We start from the raw sequence: 15434 nt of genomic DNA, 5'->3' as shown, positions 1-15434 counted from the left end.
CATCCCTGCCCGCCTCGCCTACCCCGCCCCTGTGCTCTTCCACCCAGTGAAACCAGCCACAGAGGCTGGGAGCTGCCCGTGGGAGAGAACTCCAAACTGCTTGGCTGGGCATTCAAAGTTTGTCACAACCTGGTTCCACCCAGGGCTCCAGCCTCAACCTCCACCAACTCACCCCATGCTGGTCCTCTCACAGTTCCCCCAAAGTCGTGACCTTTCCCACTAACTGTCTCCTAAGCCTGGACAATTCTTGCTGCCCCCTTCTGCCAGTCAAAGCCCTACTGGTCCCTTGCCACACCCACTTTCAACACCCTGCCTCCTGTGACACCTTTACACAGTACCACAGGGCTCATCATTTTTTTTTTTTTTTTTGACAGGCAGAGTGGACAGTGAGAAAGAGAGAAAGGTCTTCCTTTGCCATTGGTTCACCCTCCAATGGCCGCCGCGGCCGGTGCGCTGCGGCCAGCGCACTGAGCTGATCCGAAGGCAGGAGCCAGGTGCTTCTCCTGGTCTCCCATGGGGTGCAGGGCCCAAGCACTTGGGCCATCTTCCACTGCCTTCCCGGGCCACAGCAGAGAGCTGGCCTGGAAGAGGGGCAACCGGGACAGAATCTGGCGCCCCGACCGGGACTAGAACCCGGTGTGCCGGCACCACAAGGCAGAGGATTAGCCTAGTGAGCCGCGGCGCCGGCAGGGCTCCTCATTCTTATGTCTGTACAGAATCCACTGTAGAGTATAGTAAGTTATCTGCTTACAAACAATGTGCCTCTTGGGGCGCTGAAGAATGAGAACTATTCAAAGAATGACAGCATGGCCGTGGATCCAAGCACCTTGCTCCATCCGTCTCTGCCCCGCAATGTCAGATGCTTCTATTCACTGGCTCTCGCTAGATCATAAAGGCTGCAAAGACCCCAGGCAGTTTATTTGTCCCTGACTTTCTAAAGCCCAGGGAGATTCTCTTCCTTATTGCTTCCCAAAGAGAAGAAGTGAGAACGAAAGTCAAGGAGTCCCACGAACCAATCAGAATATGGTATAAGAAAAACGCCGTCGCTTACGGAGGTAAAGGGACCTCGGAGCTGCTTTTCACCCTTGTGTCTTCATTTCACTCACAAGGAAACGGAGACCCAGAAGGGAGAGGCTGGGACAAGGGCAGCCACCAGCGAGGGACGGCATTGGAGCCCAGGGCTTGAGTCCTCCCCTGCTGCCTCTCGGCCCCGTCCTGTCCGTCCTAGACGGAGGGGCAGCCCTGCCTCCTGGACCTTCAGCCTTCCCCCGTTATACCCCAGATAGGCTCAGGCTGCCTTCCTGGGAGCAGGGAGTTAGGTGTGTGGCTCAGCACGGAGACACTGGCCGTGCCAATGTTCCTGCCTCGTGCAACAGCAAGCCTGCAGCTCCCCCAGCACCTGGCTGCAACTCCTGGCTGTACCAACTGGCCTGGGGCCTTCCACAGGAGCTGCAGCAAGGGCAGTGGCTCTTCCTCTGCCCCCAGCACCTGCCAGCCCCTTTCCTGTGTCCGGGGCAGAGGCTGCTCCTACGAGGTGGCTCTTTCATCCCCTCCCTGCTGCCTCTACCTCCCCTTTGCTCCCAAGTTAGTCACTTGAGGTCTTGAGGTCATGCTCAGTCTGGGTCCCCAGGCGTCTCCCCAAGAACAATTCAAATATACCAGGAGAGGGAATCTGGGAGACCACAGAGGAGGATGCAGCAAAGAATCATGGGAAAAACGGGCTCCGGAGTCAGAGACATGGGTTCAGATCCTGGCTCAGTTAAGATCTTAACTGAACATGGGTTAAGATCCTGGCCATTGGGTGACCTCTGTTGAACAACTTAATCTCTTAAATGCTTGCTGAAAAAGGCACCTCCGTGACCTCTGAACTAGGGGTCAGAGCACGGAATGACCTCACTTGTTTGCAGCAAGAGGTGAACGAGATAATGTGCCCAAAGCACCCTGCTCAGGGCCTGCTTCGGCCAACACCGGTTTATTTCGCTTGCGGTAAAGTGTGAGCGCCTGGCCGCCAAGCAGGAGCCCTGTGACAGCGCCAGGGGGAGAGAGAAGAGCCTGTTGGCGGCGGTGCTGGGCATGTGGATGGACTTGTCGGGTGTGCCTGTGGGCAGAGAGGGGCTCTGGGGTAAGTGTGTCAGCGAGTGTGGCCGGGCTGCTCTCTCCAAAACCTTCTCCCCCTTACGGGCGAGATCAGTCAGATCTGCTCCTGTTACCAGGGAGAAACTCAAACCCCGCCAGTGGGGGCGGCAGGAACCCCTCCCACCAGGCTCAGCCAAGGCAAACAAGCTGGGGGGGGGCCCTCCCAGCAGAAGCCGGACGGTGGGGAAACCACACCCCGAAAGATGCTCAAGCAGTCAGGGACCTCCCTACAGGCCCCCCAGGGCCACAGGGGCTGCCCCAGCCTTGTCCCCAGCACACAGGCCGTGCGGCTGCACACCTCCTGGCTAGGGGTGGGATGAGCTCCCCACCATGCATCTCGTTCCAGGGCCGGGGGCAGTGGGAGGAGGGCTCTAGGCCTGGGAGAACTTAAGTCCTCGGAAGGAGGGGGGCCAGAAAGCACAGGCCCAGGCCTCACCCCAGCCTGCTCAGGACACCCCATAGTCCTTGGAACCCTCCTGCCCTCGAAGCAAACCTGGCCAAACCATTGCCCGAGATAAGATCTGTCTCCTGTTTAAAGACCTGAGTGAGAGGCTGATTCTCCAGTCGTCCTCGCCTGGGAGCTATTCCAGTGTTTCATCAAAGGCACGGGCTGGAAGTCCTTCCTCATAGCTGGCCCAGCTCTCTCCTTGATTGAAACCCATCTCTGTCGTAGGGCTCCAGTGGAGAGGGGGGGCAGTCTGTCGGCCAGCTTCCCAGCCCTCCTGGTAGACGAAGCTGCAGAAGTGGCCCGCCTGAGAGGCTTTGCCTAGAACCGAAGATTATGCCTCCCTGCCTGTGACGGAGGTACCCGGAGCCTTGTGGCAACCGTCCTGGTGACTTTAAACCACTCTACAGATACAGGAGGGGAGGAACACGTCTGTGCTCTCCAGCCCTGTCCTGGGCTCTCATCTCTATGCGGCTCAGAATCAGCACAGCGGGGAAGGCCCTAGTGACCACCCAGAGCGGGTGGAACCCCTTCCCTCTTGCTGTTGCTTCTCTGCCTGGCAAATTCCCACTCATCCTTCAGAGCCGGACTCGTATCACTGCCTCCATGAAGCCTACCCTGGACTTCAAGGAAGGTTTTGGGGGGTGAGACTTATTTATTTATTTAAAAGGCAGAGTTACAGAGAGAGACAGAGATCTTCCATTTGCTGGTTCACTCCCCAAATGGCTGCAATGGCTGGGACTGGGCCATGTTGAAGCCAGGAGCCAAGCACTCCATCCAGGTCTCCCACGTGGGTGGCAGGGCCCAAGCACTTGGGTCATCTTCTATTGCTTTCCCGGAGTATTAGCAAGAAGCTGGATTGGAAGTAGAGCAGCCAGGACTTGAACTGGTGCTCATACGGGTTTATCAGTGTTGCAGGCAGAGGCTTAACCAGCTGCGCCACAACACTGGCCCCTCAAGGAAGGATTAAGTGTTCCCATTTCTGATTGTTTTATCATATCATATCATATCATATCATATCATATATTAGGGAGAGAATCTTCCCTCTACTGGTTTACTCTCCAAATGCCTACAACAGCCAGGGCTGGGTCAGGTCAAATCCAGGAGCCTGGGACTCAATCCAGGTCTCCCATGCAGTGGCAGAGACTCAGGGACTTGAACCACCACCTGCCGCCTCCCAGGGTGCACATCAGCAGGAAGCTGGATGGGATGTGGAGGAACCGGGACTTGAACCGGGCACTCTGATAGGGAAGTGACTTAACCTCTGCACCAGTGCCCACCCTCGCATTTCTGCTTGCCACCCTGTTTCTGAGTGCATGAATGAGACTGCCTTACAATTATTCAGTGGAGCCTCCTTCTCCTCCCCTCCTCCCTCTCCTCTCTCTACAACACATGCCATCCTCTCCTCAAAATAGACTGTGCCCTCCTTCAGGGCAGAGACCACGCCTTCATTGTCTCTGCATCTATCCCTGCAGAGTGTAGAAATATAGAGTGCAAATATTCCATCCCCCAGAGTACTTATGGAATAAATGAACATTTTGGGGAAACTTAAGGTAAAAATATGAACTTGACAGAAGGTATATAGATAGTGAGAGGCAGAAACAGGACCCAAACCAGGCCCTGTGAGTACATCCCATTCTCGCCCCTCTGCCTCAGTCCCAGCTCAGTCCTCCCCCCGAGCCTCCACCATCACAGCCCAGCCCAGGCTGCCCGTCAGCCTCCGACCATAAGGAGAGCACCTTCTCCCGCGGCGTCAGCCCTTGCTTCACACACGCACATCTATGCCCACCGCCACCTGCCCTGCCCAGGCCCTCCCTAACTCCCCCAGCTCGGGCCCCACAGCCTGGCTCCGGGCTCCTCTCTGAGCTCTCCCGTGCCCCTGTTACCACGCCCATCTACACTTTGTGCCCTGTGGCTCCGTAAATTCTTCTGCACAAACACACTCACCCGAGAGGCAACTCAGGCTAAGCTCTGGCAGCTCTACTCTGTCAACAGCTAAGCTTTCTGGTCTACCTCTGGCTTGCAGCTCCTCTTGTCTGTCGCTGCTCTAGAGAGGGGACACTGCAGAGGAGGCCTCCAACATGGGTCGCAGGCTGGGTGGGAGGCTGGACTCGGGGGCCTCTAATCTTGAAATCTAGGGCTTCTAGGAATAAACACCTCCAAACCGTTCTTAATCTCCTTTGTAACCTTCACACCTGACTTAGCATGCATGACCCCACAATTTACGGAATAGCCATCTTCTTCTGGCCCAAGTTCTTACCTGCCTGTTGAAATCTAGGCCGTTTCGATCATTTCCTGGAAGAGATTAAAAAAAGAAATGAGTTGCCAGCAGAATTGGAAGAGGCTGAAGGTTAGAGGAAGATGAGGATGTTGAGAAGAGCAGGTCTCTATTTAGGAAAAGGGCACCTGCTTCCCCCAGAGCCAGGATCCTCCTGCTCAGCCTGTTTCCTAGAAACACCGTTGGAAAGACTTCTCTCAGGAGGTGGGGAGGTGGGAGTGAGGGAAAGAGGCCTCTCAGAGGGGAGGCCCACTCGGCCAGGGTCCCCGGGGGAGGCCCACTCGGCCAGGGTCCCCGGGGGAGGCCCACTAGGCCAGGGTCCCTGGGGGAAGGCCCACTAGGCCAGGGTCCCTGGGGGAAGGCCCACTCAGCCAGGGTCCCCGGAGGGAGGCCCCCCTGACCAGGGTCCCCGGAGGGAGGCCCACTCGGCCAGGGTCCCTGGGGGGAGGTCCACTTGGCCAGGGTCCCCAGAGGGAGGCCCACTCGGCCAGGTCCCTGGAGGCAGGCCCCCTTGGCCAGGGTCCCCGGGGGAGGCCCACTCGGCCAGGGTCCCTAGGGGGAGGCCCACTCGGCCAGGGTCCCTAGGGGGAGGCCCACTCGGCCAGGGTCCCCTGGGGAGGCCCACTCGGCCAGGGTCCCCTGGGGAGGCCCACTTGGCCAGGGTCCCTAGGGGGAGGCCCACTCGGCCAGGGTCCCCGGGGGAGGCCGACTAGGCCAGGGTCCCTGGGGGGAGGTCCACTTGGCCAGGGTCCCCAGAGGGAGGCCCACTCGGCCAGGTCCCTGGAGGCAGGCCCCCTTGGCCAGGGTCCCCAGGGGAGGCCCACTTAGCCAGGGTCCCCAGAGGGAGGCCCACTCGGCCAGGTCCCTGGAGTCAGGCCCCTTGGCCAGGGTCCCCGGGGGAGGCCCACTTGGCCAGGGTCCCTAGGGGGAGGCCCACTCGGCCAGGGTCCCCGGGGGAGGCCCCCTTGGCCAGGGTCCCCGGGGGAGGCCCACTAGGCCAGAGTCCCTGGGGGGAGGCCCACTCGGCCAGATCCTTGGAGGGAAGCCCACTAGGCCAGGGTCCCCGGGGGGAGGCCACTTGGCCAGGGTCCAGCGGCACCTCAGAGTCGGTTGGGAGTAGGGCTGGCTCTTGCAGCCAGGGTTCTTGATCCCGGGCCACGTGGCCTCTGGCCACAGCCGGTACAAGAGAGATAGACTTGGAGCCTGAAGGGATCACCCTAAGGCTGGAAGTCCCCCACCACCACCAGCTCCGTTCGGTGGGGGTGCTGATGCCTACGTTGTGTTAGTCAGAGGTCTGCCTTGTTTTCCCCACCAGTTTTTACTTTTTAACTCAGTTCATCTTCTTCCTGTTACAGTAAATACTGAGAGGAAAAAATAAATATGAGCTTATATAACAGAAACTTCTTGATACCCAAGTCTGAAGCAGTGGGAATAAAACACTACAGAGAGGCAGCCACAGAGTGGTTTTCTATGTTATGGTTTCCTAGGCTTCTCTTCTCCATGGATGTATGAGGGATCTTCAGAAAGTTCATGGGAAGCACATATTATGAAAAAAGTTAGGTGTGCATTGCAAACATTTTTGGTACCTAAATAAATGGTTTTTGTAGCTACATAAATCTCTTAATTTCTTCTTTCCATGAAATTTTAAAATTTATTTTTTATTTATTTGTTTATTTTGAAAGGAGAGAGATAGAGATAGATACAAATAGACACAGAGAGAGAGAGAGAGAGATCTTCCGTCTGCTGGATCACTCCCCACTCCCCTGAGCTGGGCCACGTCAAAGCCAGAAGCCTGGAACTCAATGCAAGTCTCCTACACGGGTGGCAGGGATCCAAGTGCCTGCTAGTGTGCTCATTGGCAGGAAGCTGGCATCAGAAGTGGAGTCAGGCACTTTGATATGGGATGTAGGCATCTCAAATTGCTGCACCAAACGCCCACCCCTCCACGAACTTCTTGCAGCTTCCTTGTATACCTTTCTGTATAGATTTTTACCTGATTTTTCCAGTGAGCAAACTAGCAATATTTATTCTATACCATTAAGGAACGTCATCTGTATTAGTCTTCTGACCACAAACATTTTTTTTAAAAAGATTTCTTTATTTATTTGAAAGACAGAGTTACAGACAGAAGTAGAGAGAGAGAGAGAGAGAGAGAGAGAGAAGAGAGAGGTCTTCCATCCGCTGTTCACTCCCGAAATGGTCGCAGTGGCCGGAGCTGGGCTGATCTGAAGCCAGGGGCCAGGAGCTTCTTCCAGGTCCCCTATGTGGGTGCAGGGGCCTAAGGACTTGGGCTATCTTCTACTGCTGGATTGGAAGTGGAGCAGCCGGGTCTCGAACTGGTGCCCATATGGGATGCCGGCACTACAAGCGGTGGCTTTACCTGCTACACCATAGCACCAGCCCCAAACATCATTTTTAATGGCTGCAAATGTGCCCCTATATGGATGGATGCACCGTGATTTGCTCAACATATACCTGTTGTTGGCACAGCTGTGTTCATTCTTTGTGTAATGCTTTCCTATTCGCATAGACCTTGAGGGCAGGAGCTGAGCACAGCCCTCCTTCAGGCCCATGGACTACTGCTCTATTTCTAGGAAGATGAATATTTATCAAGTGCTGTACACACGGAGCCTAGCATTGTGCTCAGCATCCAATAGATGCTCCACATATATTTGATTGAATAAATGAATAAATGAATGAGTGAGCAAATTCAGAGCTTCCATAATAGCTCTGGAGGGAAGCCCAAATTCCTTCTCACAACATATGAGGGTACTTCAAAAAGTTCATGGAAAATTGAATCAAGAGATAAGTTTCTTTTGGTGCAACAAAAATGTTTTAAATCCATATATAGTTTTTGTGCATTTTCATTAACTTTCATTTTTTAAAGATTTATTTATTTGAAAGGCGGAGTTAAAGAGAGAGAGGGAGAGACACAGAGAGAGATCTTCCATCCTCTGGTTCACCCCAAATGGCTGCAATAGTTGGGGCTGGGCCAGGCTGAAGCCACGAACCAGGAGCGTCATCCGGGTCTCACACATGTGGTAGGGGCCCAAAGAGTTGGGCCATGCTCCTCTACTTTCCCAGGCACATTAGCAGGGAGCTGGATTGGAAGTGCAGCAGCCAGGAATCAAACTGGGACCTTATGGGGCTGCCAGTGTCACAGATGGTGGCTTAACCTGCTATGCCACAACTCCAGATCCTCCATGATTGTTCCTGGGAAAGCAGCACAGGATAGCCCAAGTGCTGGGCCCCTGAACCCACATGGGAGACCTGGAAGAAGTTCCTGGCTCCTGGCTTTGGACTGGCCCAGCCCTGGCTGTTGTGACCATCTGGGGAGTGAATCAGTGGATAGGAGCCCTCTCTCTCTGGCACTCACTCTTTCCTCTCTCTCTCTCTCTCACTCTCTCTCTCTCTCCCCATCTCCCTCTGTCTCTCTGTAACTCTGCCTTTCAAGTAAATAAATAAATCTTTAAAGGTAGAATGACAAAAAGTGAGGGAAAGAGAGAGAGAAATACATCTTTCATCCACTGGTTCACTCCCCAAATGTCCGCAACAACCAGGGAATGGCTAGACCAAAGCCAGGAACCAAGAACTCCATCCAGGTCTCCCACATGGGTGAGAGACCTGCCTTCCCAGAAACATTAGCAGGGAGCTGTACTGGAAATAGAACAGCTTGGACTTAAACCATCACTTCAATATGGGATGCCTATATCACACACAGCAGCTTAACCTGCTGGGACACAAAGCCAGCCTCCTGAGAAAGAAGTTTTCCACCCACTGGTTCACCCCCTAAATGCCCACAGCAGCCAGGGCTGGGCCAGGCTGAAACCAGGAGCCCAGAACTCCATCTGGGTGGTAGGGACTCAAGTGTTTGAGCTATTATCTGCTGCCCCCCAGGCTCAGTGGCAGGAGCTGGATCAGAAGTGGAGGAGCCGGGATGGAACCCTTACTCCATAAGGAATTCAGGCATCTCAAGAGGCGGCTTAACCTGCGGTGCTACCATGCTCATCCTCTCTGAGCCCTAAGAAGACCCAGAGCTTTCCTGCTTTGCTTTTTGCCACTCATGTTCCACCCTCCCCCCTCCCAGGTCCCTGAGCTCAGGCCATGTGGAGTTCTAGTTCAAGTCCAAACGTGCCACACCCTTCCTGTTCACCTGCCCCCACACCCTGTTCCCTTGTGCAGTAGTCCCTCCTGGCTCGAGTCTGGCCACGTGGCATTCGCTGAGAAACTCCTTGCTTGTCCCAGGTTTCTCTCTCCCCCTTGTCTGTGAATGCTTTGAAAACTAGACAGGGACATCCATCTGTGTGCCATCAAGGGCCACAAAATGAGCAGGACCTTTTTTTTTTTTTTTTTTTTTTTTTTTTTGACAGGCAGAGTGGACAGTGAGAGAGAGACAGAGACAGAGAGAAAGGTCTTCCTTTTACCGTTGGTTCACCCCCCAGTGGCCGCTGTGGCCGGCGCACCGCGCTGATCCGATGGCAGGAGCCAGGTGCTTCCCCTGGTCTCCCATGGGGTGCAGGGCCCAAGGATCTGGGCCATCCTCCACTGCACTCCCAGGCCACAGGATCCCACGGCCCTTCCGCCTCTGCTTTCATCATGTTGCTGCCCACACCCTGTTGCTCTCAGATACCTCCTGACCACAGGGGGAAGGGCTCCACTTCCCCAGTGTCCTTTGCAGCAGAGCAGAAGGAAGGGAGCTCAAGGTCAAGCCACACAGCATCTCTTAGATCCCAAACCCCCATCTCACAGGCATTCTCTGAGCCACTGACCCATCTTAAGACCTCTGCTCAGGCTGGCGCCGCGGCTCACTAGGCTAATCCTCCACCTTGTGGTGCTGGCACACCGGGTTCTAGTCCCAGTCGGGGCGCCAGAATCTGTCCCGGTTGCCCCTCTTCCAGTCCAGCTCTCTGCTGTGGCCAGGGAGTGCAGTGGAGGATGGCCCAAGTGCTTGGGCCCTGCACCCCATGGGAGACCAGGAGAAGCACCTGGCTCCTGGCTTTGTCCTGGCCCAGCCCTGGTTGTTGCAGCCACTTAAGTAGTGAATCAGCGGATGGCAGATCTCTCTTTCTCTGTAACTCTGCCTTTCAAATAAATAAATAAGTAAATCTTTAAAAAAATAAAAGTTCATGGAAATGCACAAAAACTACATAAATCAATGAATAAATCTTCCAAAAAAAACCCTGTAAGGGAACTCAAGATGAGAAGGACCCACAGGCTAAAAGAGTTGGGCTTAGATGGGTAGACTGACAGGCAGAATTACTGCTGCCCTTAATTTTCTTTTTTCAATTTGGGAGACAGAGACAGAGTCCTGTCCTCTCACTGACTCTCCAAACGCCCACGACAGCCAGCGCTGGGTCAGGCCAAAGCCAGGAGCAGGAACACAATCCAGGTCTCTCAAATGGGTGGCAGGAACCAAAGGACTTGAGCCTTTGTCTTCTGCCTCCCAGAGAATTCGGAGTGGAGTCAGGTATTGAACCCAGGTGCTCTGCTGTAGGACACAGGCGTATCAATGGCTTCGCCAAACGCACACTCTACCTGCACCTTAATAAAAAAAAAAAAATCTGCTAGTGACACTATAAAGTTGGCCTGATAAGGACCGATTTTAAAATATTTGGCAAAGGGGCCAGCACTATGGTGCAGCAGGTTAAAGCCCTGGCCTACAGCACTGTCATTCCATATGTGCGCCGGTTCGAGTCCTGGCTGCTCCACTTCAAATCCAGTTCCCTCCCTGCTAATGCAGTGGAAGATGGCCCAAGTGCTTGGGTCCCTGTACCCACGTGGGAGAACCGGAAGAAGCTCCTGGCTCCTGGCTTCAGATAGGCGCAGCTCCAGCCATTGCAGCCATTTGGGGAGTGAACCAGTGGATGGAAGACCTCTCTCTCTGTCTCTACCTCTCTCTGTAACTCTTTCAAATAAATAAAATAAATCTTTGAAAAAAAAATTGGCAGAAGAGCAAATTCATTCATTCAACGATGTTTGTTAGGCACAGTCTGGACGCCAGGGCCGTTCTGGCACTGAGGATGCGATGTTGGAGAGGCTGGGAGGCACTGGCTGTGTGCAGCTTCCTCTCTAATCGAGGAGACGAAGGAGGGCTGAGCAAGCCTGTGGGTAGCATTCCTGTGGACAAGTCAGGTGCAAGGCAAGCAGGATGGTCTGGGAAGGCCCTTGTGGAGGCGACAAGCTCCCAGGTGAAGACTGTTCTAGATGGAAGGATTGGGCAGCGAGGCAAGAGGTCTGCCTGCCACAGCACAGCCCTGAGGTCGGTGTGGCTGTGGAGACGCGGGTGGGGGTGGCGCGGTGCGAGGGTGCCGGCAGGGTTGGTTAGGCAGGTCCTAGTGAGGTGCGCTGGGGAACTGGAGCAGATGGGCAAGACACGGGCTGATGTCCAATCTTAAATGTACACAGATCCCACAAGCGGTAGGAAGGGGACCGACTGAGGAAACAAGTTTGCACTCAGGAAGCAGACCTCAGGTGGTCGCCAACTTCTAGGTGATATTTATTTATTTTAAAGTACTTATTTATTCAATTTGAAAGGCAGAGAGATAGAGAGAGAGAGAGACACCTCCTACTCATTGGTTCACTCCCCCTAATGCACACAACAACTAAGACTGGTCAGGCTGAAGCCAGAAGCCCAGAACTCCATCCAGGTCTCCCACGTGGGTGGCAGGGGCCCAAGGATTTGAGCCATCACCGCTGCTGCCTCCCAGGCTACACATGAGCAGGGAGCTGGAACTGAGAGTTGAGCCAGAACTTGAACCCAAGGAGCCGGATATGCGATGCAGGCTTCGCAAGCGGCAGCTTAACCTCCTGCATCAAACACCGCCCCGAGGTGACATTTAAAGCCTCATGGCTTAGTAAGGTCACAAAGAACTGAATCCAGAATAAAAACGGAAAGAAAAAAGGGCCAAGGGTGGTTTAGGGAGGAGGAGCCAGCAAATGAGACAGAGAGTGGACACGAGGGGAAAAGGATGGCCAGGTGAGCGTGGGTGGTGAGAGCAGCCGGTATCTCCAAAGAGGGCAGTGAGGCACATATCAACGAGACCCAGGAGGGACCAGAAAACAGCTTGACCTGGAGAGAGCCATCAGGCTTGTGGACAATTCAAAAATGTCTTCACTTTTGATTCCTGCACATGATATTGTTTCTTGCTGTCTGTGAGATCGGACACAATGACTAGGAGAGCCAGCGGAATACAGAGTTGACAACACACACGATTTCTCTCGCCTAGAGGCTTTCCCATGGCCCTTCTCAAGAGACCTCTCCCCACAAGGATGCACCTGCTGCACTCACGGGCTAGTGACGGAGTGGCCCCGTCTCGTCCAGTTCATGCTTTACCTGCGTGACGGTCTCCATGTCGGTTTCCCTGTTCCCTGGGCTAACCGAATGGCTGAACCGGAGGCTCCAGGGCCAGAAGGAGCCTCCCAAAGACAGCCCGGGAGGCCTTAGGAGAGCAGGGAAGAGAATACACCTTAGCCCTCTGCTAAGGTGGGGCAGAGACAACAGAGGGCCACGCTGAAGTCTAACCAGGAAGGAAAGACATCTTCCTGGGGTTGCGCAGCCTCAGAGAACCTGAGCCAGGCAAAAGCTGGGGTTTCTCAACTACCAGACTCACATGGCTTTCCCAGCAAATCTGCTGCACCCAGTGTCCGACACGGAAAGGCCAAGTACTGGGCTGGAATCAGCAGCTTAGGCAAATAAACAGGAGAGGTGCCAATCAAATTCAAATTCGGAAGGGATTCAAAGCAGCAAAGAGGGCAATACATAAAAGTGGATGACAGGGGCAGGCACTGAGCTTCGTGGTCACCTGCGTTCGGGCCAGCGCTGTGGCACAGTGGTGAAGCCGCCGCCTGCAGCACCGGCACCTCATATGTGCCCCAGTTTGAGTCCTGGCTGCTCCAGTGCCCTCGGAAGATCCAGCGCCCTGCTAATGCACCTAATGCATCAGCCACAGAGGATGACCCAATTCTTTGGGCCCCGGCACCCACGTGGGAGACCCAAAAGAAGCTTCCGGCTCCTGGCTTTGGCTTGGCCCAGCCCTGGCTGTTGCTGCCATTTGGGGAGTGAACCAGTGGATGGAAGACCTCTCTCTCTGTCTCTCCTTCTTTCTCTGTAACTCTGCCTTTCAAATACAATAAGTAAATCTTACAAAAAAAAAAAAAAAAAAGACACCTGTGTCTACACAGAAGAACCTGGGTTCAACTTCTCGCTCTGGCTCCTGACTCCAGCTTCCTGCCAATGCAGACCTGGGAGGCAGTGGTGATGGCTCTAGTAATTGTGGTCCTGCCACCACCCCTCCCCCTCCCCCTCCTTGGGAGACCTGGGTTGAGTTTCGGGCTCCCAGCTTTGGCACCCAGCCATTGTGGGCCTTCAGGGAGTGAACCAGAGCACCCTCTCTCTCTCTCTCTCTCTCTCCGCCCCCTTCAAATAAATGATTTTGCATTTTTCATAAAAAGAATAAAACTTTATGACAGGATGAAAAAATTACTTTCCTAGGCTCTTAGAGGACGCGAAAGAGAACAAAATAAAATGCAAGAGGCAAACATGGAGAGCTCTGCTTTTAGGTTAAAAAAGTCAACTGGAGGGGCTGGTGCTGTGGTGTAGTGGGTAAAGTCACCGCCTGCAGTGCTGGCATCCCGTATGGGCACCGGTTCAAGTCCTGGCTGCTCCACTTCCAATCCAGGTCTCTGCTATGGCCTGGGAAAGCAGCAGAGGATAGTCCAAGTGCTAGGCCCCTGAACCCACATGGGAGATCCGAAAGAAGCTCCTGGCTCTTGGCTCCTGGCTCCTCAGCTCCAGCTGATGTGGCCATTTGGGGAGTGGACCAGCAGATGGGTGATCTCTGTCTCTCTCTGTAACTCTGACTTTCAAATAAATAAATAAATAAATAAATCTTTAAAAAAAAGAAATGGCTAAGATGATAACTTTTTTTTAAAGATTTATTTTATTTATTTGAAAGTCAGAGTTACAGAGAGAGAGGAGAGGCAGAGAGAGAGGTCTTCCATGCGCTGGTTCAATCCCCAGATGGCCGCAATGGCTGGAGCTGCGCCAATCCGAAGCCAGGAGCCAGGAGCTTCTTCCGGGTCTCCCACATGGATGCAGGGGTCCATGGACCTGGGCCATCTTCTACTGCTTTCCCAGGCCATAGCAGAAAGCTGGATCGGAAGAGGAGCAGCCGGGACTAGAACTGGCACCCATATGGGATGCCGGTGCTTCAGGCCAGGGCTTTAACCCCCTGCGCCACAGCACCGGCCCCTAAGATGATAACTTTTACATCGTACTTTTTTTTTTTAAACCACAACAATAGTTGTTTTTTTTTTTTTTTTTTTTTAAAGTAAACCAAAGATTTCTTTATTAAGGGATTCTATTCTGACAAATAAACCCGGGGACCTGCTTTCAACATCATCCTGGAGAACTGGCTCAAGTAGTTCAATTGTATCAAGACCTGCCTCAGCCATTAAGAACTTCTGCTCCAAAGCAAAGCCTTTCTCGTCACAAAGACTTTCTTCAGTGAAACCAGTCATCAGCCTCAAACCGGAACCGAGAACTGAAATACTCACAGTGGAGACAGAGGGTGATGAAAATTTATAAAGCACTTGGCCATCAAGACTGTCACGAGAATCAAGTGAGGGCTCTGTTGTCTTGGGTATGATCATGATATTGGGCTTAAGGAGGAAACGGCAGGGGCTGGTGTTGTGGCCCAGCAGGTAAAGCTACTGCCTGTGTTGCCAGAATCTCAAATCAGGAGCACTGGGTTCGAGTCCCGGCTGCTCCATTTCTGGTCCAGCTCCCTGCAAATGTGTCTGGGGAAGCGGCAGAGGATGGCCCAAGTACTTGGGTGCCTGCACTCATGTGGGAGACCCAACTGGGGTCCCAGGCTCCAGGATTCCACCTGGCCCAACCCTGGCCATTTGGAGAGTGAACTAGCAGATGAAGGATCTCCGTCTCTCTTTCTGCCTTTCAAATACATAAAATAATTTTTTTTAAAGAAGGAAATATCCTTCCATTGTAGGCACACACACTCCCATAGTTAAGACTGAATGTTGTGATGTCTGTAACATACTAGAAATATTCAAGCACCACAAATGGCAGAAATATGGCTTCTTACAGTGGGCAATGATGGGGGGTGGTCTTATCGTATTAGCCCCTGTGTGTATGTGTGTGTGTGTATATGTGTGTATGTGTGTGTGTGTGTGTGAGAAAACATTGCAAAAAGAAAACAGAGACAAGTTACAAACAAAATAACATCTTTCAGAAAAGATGGTTGAGGCAAACAGGGCAAAATGTGAATACTTAAATCCAGACGATGGGTATACCACAGTTCACTGAAATGTTCTATTTTTGGCATGTCTAAAATTTTTCAAAACAAAATTGTTTTTATTATTATTTATTTGACAGAGTTAGACAGTGAGAGAGAGAGAGAGAGAGAGAGAGAGAGACAGGTCTTCCTTCTGTTGGTTCACCCCCCAAATGGCCGCTACGGCCAGCACTGCACTAATCCGAAGCCAGGAGCCAGGTGCTTCCTCCACCACTCGGGTGCAGGGCCCAAGCACTTGGGCCATCCTCTACTGCCTTTCCGG

General features: G+C 53.4%; 1 protein-coding gene across 1 annotated transcript in view; it reads right to left on the bottom strand.

Annotated features, from left to right (window-relative positions):
* The window catches only part of POU2F3 (POU class 2 homeobox 3), a 93550-nt gene that overhangs the window by 54579 nt on the left and 23537 nt on the right, over window positions 1–15434 (bottom strand). Inside the window, exon 3 of the mRNA XM_008260641.4 lies at window positions 4842–4876. Coding sequence (XP_008258863.2) covers window positions 4842–4876 — 35 coding nt within the window. The remainder of the gene's footprint in view (window positions 1–4841; window positions 4877–15434) is intronic.

Source organism: Oryctolagus cuniculus, chromosome 1 (assembly GCF_964237555.1).
Source record: "Oryctolagus cuniculus chromosome 1, mOryCun1.1, whole genome shotgun sequence".
Classification (NCBI taxonomy): Eukaryota; Metazoa; Chordata; class Mammalia; order Lagomorpha; family Leporidae; genus Oryctolagus; species Oryctolagus cuniculus.
The sequence above is the reverse complement of the archived record's forward strand: the minus strand, read 5'-3'. Positions and strand labels throughout refer to the sequence as shown.